General features: G+C 35.3%; 1 protein-coding gene across 2 annotated transcripts in view; it reads right to left on the reverse strand.

Moving 5' to 3' along the window:
• Positions 1–3776, reverse strand: part of LOC136836599 (phenoloxidase 2-like) — a 26923-nt gene extending 23147 nt beyond the window's left edge. Inside the window, exons 1-2 of one of the 2 annotated variants that reach the window (XM_067101060.1) lie at positions 3676–3776; positions 2848–3006 (exon numbers count right to left, since the gene is read on the reverse strand). In XM_067101060.1, coding sequence (XP_066957161.1) covers positions 2848–2937 — 90 coding nt within the window. In that variant the 5' untranslated portion in view covers positions 2938–3006; positions 3676–3776. The remainder of the gene's footprint in view (positions 1–2847; positions 3007–3675) is intronic. The other variant, XM_067101054.1, reaches the window with a different exon arrangement.
• Positions 3777–11266: the final 7490 nt, after the last annotated feature.

Genomic DNA, 11266 nt, shown 5'->3' on the forward strand with positions numbered 1-11266 from the left:
AAAACAGTTCAGTGATTCAGTTCAACGAAGACATTGTTCTTCATGACGATCAGAAAGGTAAATTCAGTTTCAGTTTGACGGAAGGCAATGATTGATTTTCATGCCAGTCAGAAAGGGGAATTCAGTGTTTCAGTTCGACGAAAGATATTGTTTGGTTTTCATGCCAATCAGAAAGGTGAATTCAGTTTCAGTTCGACGAAAGACAATGTTTGGTTTTCATGCCAATCAGAAAGGGGAATTCAGTGTTTAATTTCGACGAAAGATATTGTTTGGTTTTCATGCTAATCAGAAAGGGGAATTCTGTATTTCAATTCGACAAAAGACAACGTTTGGTTTTCATGCCAGTCAGAAAGTGGAATTGAGTGTTTCAATTCGACGAAAGACGATGTTTGGTTTTCATGCCAATCAGAAAGGGGAATTCAGTGTTTCAATCCAACGAAATACAGTGTTTGGTTTTCATGCCAAGCAGAAAGTGGGAATTCGGTGTCTCAGTTCGACAAAAGGCTTTTTTATGCTTTTCCTGCCAATCAGAAAGGGAAATTCAGTGTTTCAGTTCTACAAAAGGGTGTTTTTTCGTGCCAATCAGAAAGGGGAATTCAGCGTTTCAGTTCGACAAAAGGGTTTTTTCATGCTAATCAGCAAGGGGAATTCAGTGTTTCAGTTCTACAAACTTTTTTTGAATATCGAGCAGAAATCTGACTTCTTTGTTCTATTTCGTAGAAATTTATTTTAGCATTAGTAATAAGCGATGAGCCGTTCCAAGGAACTGACATCTGCTACAGGGATATATGGTTTCAGGACACGTTTCCCACCTGTTGAAAGAATTTTTGGTTCTGTTTTTTTAATTCTATGATTCTTAAATATAGGTTGAGTTTTGCAAGATGGTTTACTATGGGTGTGAGAAATATTTTAGTGACTGTATATCAAAATGATACAAAAAAGTAAAGCATAGAGAACATTGCCAAGAATGCATCATGTATAACGGCCTAGAATTCCACCCTGCAGATGAGAACCAGGTGACCACTTGACTCTCCAAGGAACTTTATAGTTTTACAAGAGAGCCATCAGTAGGGAAATATGCATGAATAAACTCTCGTTCATCGACGTGTATTCCTGAATGTTTTAGTCGTGTATATAAAGCAAGGTTATTGAAGTCAATTATATATATTTGTGTAAATAAAGGCAAATGCCAAGTAGGAAAGTGAAGCAACGGAGTGGTGCTAGCCCTTTCGACTTACTGTCCTTTACTTATCCAAATAAAGGACAGTAAGTCGAACGGCCTAGCACCACTCCGTTGTTTCACTTTCCTTCGTGGCATTTGCCTTTATTCATATATTCATCACGTTCCATATTTTCGTGATTCAGTCATACATATATTTACCCTATCTTTAAGTCTCATATAGTTACGCATTGGGGCTTCTAGGAAACGAAACAGCAACTTAATAATCTACTCGAATGCTTAGACAGCGACCGACTACACTCTTCCTGTTAAATCTTGGTCAACTAACCTTTCTGCTGAAACCGGTTTTCAAGCCCGAGTCTCAAGCTCTTTGCTTATTATGTATTTTGTTTTAGCACAAAGAGTCATTTTTGCAGGTGATTCTGTGGTTATTTAGGGCTTTCCGGCTATTTAGTTTTGTGGTAAATTTATGGCTGATGTCTTAGACTTAAGGAAGGTATCAACAACCTTGATTGGTTCTTGAGAACTTTAGTCTCCTTTGGACTCTGTGCTCCCCCACCTCTCCACCCACCTTCCCTATCAGTCCCTTCCGCAAATTCCTGAGATGTATGCTAGTATTGAACCAGCTGCAGCCCCGGTTATGTTAGGTTGGGTTAGGTTAGGTCAGGTCAGATTACATTAGATTAGATTAGTACCACCATAGTAATTTGGGTGTGGGAAACAAAATGAGATTATTTTCAAGAAAATTCTGTGTTTATTTTTTAAGATATGGCGTCCCGCTTTTTTCAGGGAAGTGTCCCGGTACTCGGTTACATCTCGGGAAAATGCATCCCTTCCATATTCAGACTTGCTGTCCTGGTTCCCTAAGAAATATCGGAAACATAGCAAAGATATAGAGAAACTTTGTATGCGGGGAATTTCCAAAGGAAACAATGAACGGGAATTTGTAAGTCTTAATAATACAAAAATGATTGACACCTCACGAGGTGCACTGTAGGCATTACTTAAGGTTCTTTGCAGCGTCCCTTCGGCACCTAGCTGCAACCCCTTTCATTTCTTTGACAGTACCTCTGTTCATATTCTCTTTCTTCCATCTTACTTTCCTCAACCCTCTCCTAACAATTTTTCATAGTGCAACTGCTTTGAGGTTTTCCTCCTGTTGCAACTTTAAAGCCTTTTTACTCTCAATTTCCGTTTCACCCCCGAATAACCTCATCATAGGTCCTAAATTCTGTATTCTTCTCTTCTCTTTATTTCTTCCTCATTTTCTTGACATAATTTTCTTCTTCGATTTCATTTCTTTAAGTGTTTTTATATATGTGCAGACAGTTTTTCTTTCCCATTGAGTCATGCCCCGTAGTGGTGTAATGTCGTCAGTGCACCTCACGTGATGCACTGTAAACATGACTTAGGGCTCTTTGCAGCGTCCCTTCGGCCCCTAGCTGCAACCACACTCTCTTAACACTTGTTTCATTGTGCAACTGCTTTGAGGTTTTCCTCCTGTTACACCTTTCACGCCTTTTTTTTAATGTCAGTTCCAGTTTCAACGCTGAATGATCTCATAGGTCACAGCGCTTGGCCTTGGGCCTAATGTCTGTACTCTGTTTTATTCTACCACATATAAAACATAATAACATTCCTGGAAAAACGCTGACACCAGCACTTACCTCGCCCGTAGGGAAGGAGATTGAACCGCCCGACGGACCACGGAACGGTTTTTCGAAAAGCTCCAGGACCTGGCTCTGCTCGGTGGCCATGGTGACGGCTGGGATTCCTCTCGCTTCTTGAACCCTGTTGTTGGGGAATCGTCGAGTTGTTAGTTAAAACTAGAACCAGAGAGAGAGAGTAGTAGTAGTAGTAGTAGTAATAGCAGTAGTACAGATGATATAGACTTGGAAAGAGTTGAAGGACCTTATGAAGTTGTTTGACATAAAAGCGAAGGTCCCTTTTTTAATTCAAATGAAAACTAAAACCTTAGAGAGAGAGAGAGAGAGAGAGAGAGAGAGAGAGAGAGAGAGAGAGAGAGAGAGAGATTTGAGTAGCAGAGATGATATAGACTTGGAAAGAGTTGAATAATGACGTTAAGGTGTCTCACATAAAAGTGGATGTCCACTTTTTTAAATAGCCTAAAGTATTATTATTATTATTATTATTATAATAATAATAATAATAATAATAATAATAATAATAATAATAATAGGTATGGGTATGGTACAGATATGGGTATGGTACGGATATGGTTATGGGTATGGGTATGATACAGATATAGGTATGGATAGCAATGCGAGCAATAGCGAGTATCTGCTATTAATTATTATTATTATTATTATTATTATTATTATTGTTATTATTATTATTAATACCACAGACCGTAAGTCGAAAACCTTGGTCCATTCTCACAAGTGCCTAACCACTTACTACAAACATCCCAAAATAAGAAAAAAAAAATTCTGAAAAATAAAGATAACAGAAACGAGAAACAAAGGACTCCCTACCTGCAAGGAGTCTCGAAGGAGAGTGACGAACTGCCCTGGACACCTGTCACATATATAACCGCAAGGTCTGTGATAAACAGGGCTTGGAACCTCAGGTTTCCGATTGCTTAATTTTGCTCTTCGGTTTACATCTGTTAGGAGGCGTATGTTTACGTATATGTTTAGAAAGGGTGAATTGTTCTTTTATGCATGTATGTATGTATGTATGTATATATATATATGTATATATATATATATATATATACATATATATATATATGTATGTATATATACAGTATATACTGTATATGTAATGTGTCTGTATGTGTATACATTATTATTATTATTATTATTATTATTATTATTATTATTATTATTATTCAGAAAATGAACCCTATTTATAGGAATTGTTCTTGTATGTATATGTATATTATATATATATATATATATATACACACACACATATATATATATACTATATACTGTATATGTATGTATGTATATATGTATATATTATTATTATTATTATTATTATTATTATTATTATTATTATTATTATTATTATTATTATTCAGAAAATTAACCCTATTTATATGGAACATGGCAGCAAGGGCCATTGACTTTATATTCAAGCTTCCAAAGAATATGGTGTTCATTAGAAAAAAGTGACCGAAGGTACAGTATGGGAAATAGAAAAAGAAGAGATCACTTATTAAGAGAGAAAAAATAAATTAAGAAATTAATGAATAAATAGATAAAAAATTTAGTAAATTATTAACAAGGAGAATTGTATTATTGTATTGATGTATTGCGTCTTCGCTTGAGCTTTTAAAGTTCCAATAACACGACATCCACAGGTTGGAGACTGTTCCACAGTCCAACTTCGTGAGGAATAAAGGACTTCTGAACTGAGAAGTTGATATATATATATATATATATATATATATATATATATATATATATATATATATATATATATATATATATATATATATATATGTATGTATGTATGTATGTATGTATATACACATTAATTTTTTCGCTAATTCATGACCCTCCAGTCATGACCCATGAAAGCCATTATCAGACATTTACAAAATTTGAGCAATGTCTTTGACGAGTTAGTGCCGTCAGTTCACCTCATGCGGTGCACTGTAGGCATTACTCAAGGTTCTTTACACAGTGCCCTCGACCCCTAGCTGCAAACCCTTTCGTTCCTTTTACTGTACCTCATTTCGTATTCTCTTTCTTCCTTCTTACTTTCCACCCTCTCCTAACAATTGATTCATAGTGCAACTGCTTTGAAGTTTTCCTCCTGTTACACCTTTAAAACGTTATATTGTCCATTTCTGTTTCAGCGCTGAATGACCCCCTGGGTTCCCAGTGCTTGGCCTTTGGCCTAAATTCTGTATTCAATTAAATTCAATTCTTTTATTCAAATCTTTATTTTGTATCATCTCGAATATATATGCTTATGTATTCACTTCGTAGCTTTGCTGGTCAAGAAAAACTAGTCACTTCAAACTGTGCCTCAAAAAATTGTAGGTTACTCGAGAAAGACATTTTATGTTACCTCTTCATATGATGTGGAAATTAACATAAAATATTTTCATTATATGTCAGGATTGTTTGGTTAATCCTCTCTCTCTCTCTCTCTCTCTCTCTCTCTCTCTCTCTCTCTCTCTCTCTCTCTCTCTCTCTCTCTCTCTCTCTATATATATATATATATATATATATATATATATATATATATATATATATATATATATATATATATATATATATACATATATATATATACATATATACATACATATATATATATATATATATATATATATATATATATATATTTTATATGGATATGTATAATACATATATATACATATATTTATATATATAATGTATATATATATATATATATTTATATATATATATATATATATATATATATATATATATATATTTATATATAGTATATGTATATGCATCATATATATATATATATATATATATATATATATAGTATATGTCATTGATCGACAGTGACTGTAAGTTGGATCACAACTATGTTATTAACGTATAAATGACTTTGTGTGAAATTTGTGAGGGAATCTTCATCTGTCATGGAAGGAAAACTAGACATTTAAAATAAAAGAAAAATTAAAGCAAAATTGACCTGTTATTATATTAATCTTATTGCATGAATATGGTCATTCTGTACGAATGTGTAAATATTTATAATTGCATACAACCACGTGCATTTAAGACTGTCATTTTATTTCCTCGTGGTTTTAGAATGCTCTTTTTGCAATGACTGTGGTTTCAGTGACTTTATGTTATGTTGAGTAAGGAAATGTGGTAATATGAGGAAAATCATTTACGGAATTTGTTAAGCTTACGTTTGCATCGGTCCACAAATGTTATTTTAAGAACTGTTCATGTCAAAACTGCCCTAAAATGGAAGACTGCAGTATCTGCAAAAGTACAAAACTAAGAAAAATGGTAGATACTGCAGTTTTCCCTTGCCTTACTACTGATTTTGCAGAAACTGCCAATGGGACCCCCTAAATGCTCGTGGAAACCATCGAAGAATCATTCTGGAACTGCAGTAACTTGTGTATTATTGTTCCACGAGCCCAGTAGGTGGCATATCTCAGTTTCGGAAATTTTGCAAATACTGCAGTTTTCCATTTTAGGGCAGAAAAGTGAAATAGTTTAGTGTAACGCAGATAAAACACTTGGAGTATGTTATACCTCTTTTGCTTTCTTACATTTTTCTGTGTACATTGTTCTTAGTAGAGTGCTGTCCATTTTACATCTAATTCCCTTTCTCCAAACTCCAGAATTCATGTCCTTTCTCTGTAATCCCTTAGTCCTGTAATATAGGTCTCCTTGACATACTTTTTAAATAGCCTTATAATGTTATGGCCAACCGAAATCTGCCATCAAATCCAATGTTATAACACATTTATGCATATGTACGTATGCTTATATATATGCATTATATCTACACATATATATGTATATATACATATATATATGCATACACACACACACACACACACACACACACATATATATATATATATATATATATAATGTGTGTACGTGTGAAACACACAAAGATATATAGGTAAGTGAACATACGTATGTACAAACTAGGATATAATTTTCTTCTTGAAGTGCTCACGCATAATCATTGGTGTATTGGGGAGTTGTACGTGTGTGAATTGTCACTGTATCGTGTGTGGAAGCATTGTTTATGTATTGTATATAAACAATAACTTGTCTCGGTATTAATAAACAAGTAAAATATTTGCCGAAGTTTCTTCGGGACAGTCGAGCTTTCTATCCCGTGGTGGCCTCAGCCACGGCCCATAAAACTCTTGGCCGCGGCCCATGAAACTCAGTCGCGGTCCGGTGGTGGCCTATGTTGTTGGCACCTATAATGCTGCCAGAAGTACTTTAACTTTAACCTTAAATAAGATAAAAGCTACTGAGGCTAGAGGGCTGCAATTTGGTAGGTTTGATGATTGGAGGGTGGATGATCAACATACCAATTTGCAGCCCTCTAACCTCATTAGTTTTTAAGATCTGAGGGCGGACGGACAGACAAAGCCGGCACAATAGTTTTCTTTTACAGAAAACTAAAATGTGTGTTTGTCGATTTTCATATATCGTCTGTCTCAAAAAAAAAAAAGTAGGCCTATTTGTGCTTTGTTAATTTTATAAGTATTGAAAATTGTCTCGATCGAAATTACAGTGATTCAATCTTATTGCAAGTCAGATTTGAGAGCTGGGCACAGTTGCGTTAGTCATTACTTGAATGGGTTACCGGGCAGGATTTGTGGCTGGCAACCCCATTCAGAATATTCATTATCCTCCAAAGGGAAATTCAAGGAAAAGGCGAGACCTATATATTTTAATTCCTGAGAAAAAATACTCTTTCTGCAAGCAGTAACGTAAATTCAAAGTGTGTCTATTAAGGGAGCATCAAAACCGGTGTCTGTTATTTAATTCAAGGACGAAAGGAAATGAAGTAAGAGTGAAAATGGTTACACAATGGCGTCTCCGTCTCGCAAGGAGATACTACAATTCTTGGAGGCGTTCGTTGTACACAGGATGCGGGGATTTCCAATTTTCCCAATTCGCACTCTTGTATCACATACATTTTAATTCTGCTAAAGCCCAAGAACCATGAAGACGTAAAAAGCTAGACGGGTAAAAGATAAGATTTGTGGTTTCCTGTTGTTGGAAAGTCTTATGATTTTCAGGTTAGCAGTTTTGTTGGTAAATAAGTTTAAACATACATGCACGTTCGATGCAATTTCTAACAGCATCTTTACATAACTCGTCATCAGTTTTTACTTAAGATGAGAGCTTAATATACTTATGTGTGCGCTCGTGCGCGTTTGTGTGTGCATAAAACAAAGCCATCAACGAAGGGGAAGAGATCAGAGTACACAGTAGGCCTATTTAGGATCAGACTGTGCCACCAACCACACTATTAACTTTGACAAATGAACCCGCGCCAAAACATCTGTATCGACGCCAGACTTGTCGTCATCAGACGGTTCTAAAGCAACTCTGCGCGCGTATTTTCTTAGAATACAGAGTCAGTTTTCTTTTTACTAGTCTAAGTGAATTTTAAAAGTCCAAATTTATAAAGGCACTATAGGCCTATACGAAGTGTGGAACCATTTGAAAGAGGGTTCACTACACCGAGGTTATCATAACGGCTCGATTTCATCCATTAGACCTATTTTTTTCTTTTTTTTTATCCTTTTCGTATGGGTCCCTCATTCCAGTTTCACTTTCGGTTAATAGGCCTACTCGTTATACCCTTGTGGGTTGAGCACGGAAAGTTCAATCAGGCAGGCCTTCTGTGATCAAACAGACAAATCAGTTCCCCTAACACACATATATCCCGAAGCATGGCTCGGAAACGTCATTTCTCTCTTAACTCCTCGGTGACGTATGAATTATATCTACGAACAAATCACGTCTTTATACCGCCATTATTTCCTTCTTTCTTTATACAACGTATTCTAAAATTCAGACGGCATTTTTTATATAATAGTTGCTAACATAACTTGTAAATGTCCCCAAAGAAATCTTCATTTTCCATATTTATATCCTTAATGACAGGTCTGTAAGTTTCGTTAACTGAAATAGTTGCTGACTTAAATTTTCAGTGTTCTCTTATTCAAAATATATACAGTACACCACGATTCATGATGACAATATCGCTGTAAGGAGTGTAGACTAGTTTTTTTTTTTCTAACAAGACATATTACAGTGCTATTTTGAGTGTGTGATATTGATAGCATTCTTACTATTTATAGTATCTCTATTCCCCAGGAGAAATCGCTTGTAATGTGTTTTGCGCGGCACATTGTAGACAATACTATCGATTCCCTGTTTGGATTAAGTTCTATTTTTCACTTTTGTGTTGTGTAGATTTTTATATTCAACATTTGACCACGAAGATGCTGATTCTTGCTTCACTCTGTTTCTTGGGCGCGTAACTTTGAAAATATATTTAAAAACAACTAGTTTATGATATATGAATTTGTCATTTTAGCCCACTTGTGTTTGCCTTCAACCTTACTCTGAATTATTTCCTTGATTTCTTAAAACTGATGTGTACCGTCAGTAAGTCAACAAAGACTTGATAGAACTGTTGGTAAGCAAAGGTATATTGGAACTACTACACCTCTTAGTTGGCCTACAGTTTAACCTCCATCTCTCTTTACTCTAAAACCTGAAATTGTTGTTCATAATGATTTTGGCTGTTTTATTATCGCTTCTTGTTTCAGTGTTCCCTGAAAAATGGATATAGCTTCGTACAGTGACTTAATACATTCGTGAAAGGATTTCCTATAGCACTCTTGAAACTCTTAATGACACATTAATGTACCACAGGGAAACTTAAAGACGGGATCTAAATCCTTTGCTGTAAAGACGATGGGTCTAAGTCCTTTGCTGTAAAGACGATGGGTCTTAATCCTTTGCTGTAAAGACGATGGGTCTAAATCTTTTGCTGTAAAGACGATGGGTCTAAATACTTTGTTGTAAAGACGATGAGTTTAAATCCTTTGCTGTAAAGACGATGGGTCTAAATCCTTTGCTGTAAAGACGATGGGTCTAAATACTTTGCTGTAAAGACGATGGGTTTAAATCCTTTGCTGTAAAGACGATGGGTCTAAATCCTTTGCTGTAAAGACGATGGGTCTAAATCCTTTGCTGTAAAGACGATGGGTCTAAATACTTTGCTGTAAAGACGATGGGTTTAAATCCTTTGCAGTAAAGACGATGGGTTTAAATCCTTTACTGTAAAGACGATGGGTCTAAATCCTTTGCTGTAAAGACGATGGGTCTGTATACTTTGCTGTAAAGACGAAACCGGTTAGGATTTTATCCGTTGCTTCATTTTACCTGGGTAGTACAGTACATCTGCATATATATACATATGTATGTGTGTATATATATATATATATATATATATATATATATATATATATATATAAATTATATGTGTGTGAGAGAGAGAGACCGAGACCGTATACACTCAGCAGTTATCACTGTCTCCCATCTTCCAACCCAAAATGGCATACAGTAGGTTTGATTCCTGGTCAGGAATTCCATTTGTATATAACTCATTCCCAAGGTCTAGTAAATTCGATATTTATGGCCAGTATTTTAATATGTGTATGTATGTATGTGTGTGGGGGGGCGCATGTGCGTTTGCATGTATATGCGACATTGAAGCTGCATATTATGCAATCGATGTTTGTCTTGCTCTCTGGAAATCCAACTTTAAAACCTGTAAACAAAAGTAAAGGGTGAGAAATGCGGCCCATGAAAAATTGTCAGAGCGTTTATTGGCAGTTAACTCGGGGTTAAGTTGAACTACGTCAGTAATGATGGTTATAGTTATATAAAATCGATATGCATCTGTGTTTCTTCGAATTATAAATTGCGAAATTTATAATCCCCTTAAGCCAAAATCTCTTGACTAAAAGTCCTCTGCGTACTTTCCATGGTTGGTGGCGATGCCTGCATGAGTAGCGACTTGGATTGCAGGTCTAAATAAGCTCCCGTTAACCTTCAATTGATATATAAATATATGAAATCCTTAATATTATGTGTACAAATATACCAAAACTCTATCTTCCTCTATGTGTTATTGTAGTATTAGATATATGCCTAAAAGTGTGTATGAGCTTTGATAGAAACCATATCACATTTCAAAAGCTCTTACCAAAACGTGTAATGAACGGTCAGTTTTATCTACAAATACTTGTTGCATGAATCTATCTTGTACACATGTAATGCAATGGATGCTCAATTTACAAGGGGCAATATAAAACAGTAGGGACTCCCTCAATAAGAACCCCACATACGTCAGTCGGGAAAGACCATTATCTCCCAAAGACTCAGACCATAGAGTAAATGACTTTCAGTTGTCCATACCTAATGTGCAAATATACTCAGGATTTATTGTAGACAAAGTTAGATTAATACGTTTAGCAGCAATGCTAAATTAATACATTTATCCAAACACTTCATCCCTGTTGTTAAAAAGGAATCACCTAAGTAGTCAAAA

This window comes from Macrobrachium rosenbergii, chromosome 4, assembly GCF_040412425.1.
Source record: "Macrobrachium rosenbergii isolate ZJJX-2024 chromosome 4, ASM4041242v1, whole genome shotgun sequence".
NCBI lineage: Eukaryota > Metazoa > Arthropoda > Malacostraca > Decapoda > Palaemonidae > Macrobrachium > Macrobrachium rosenbergii.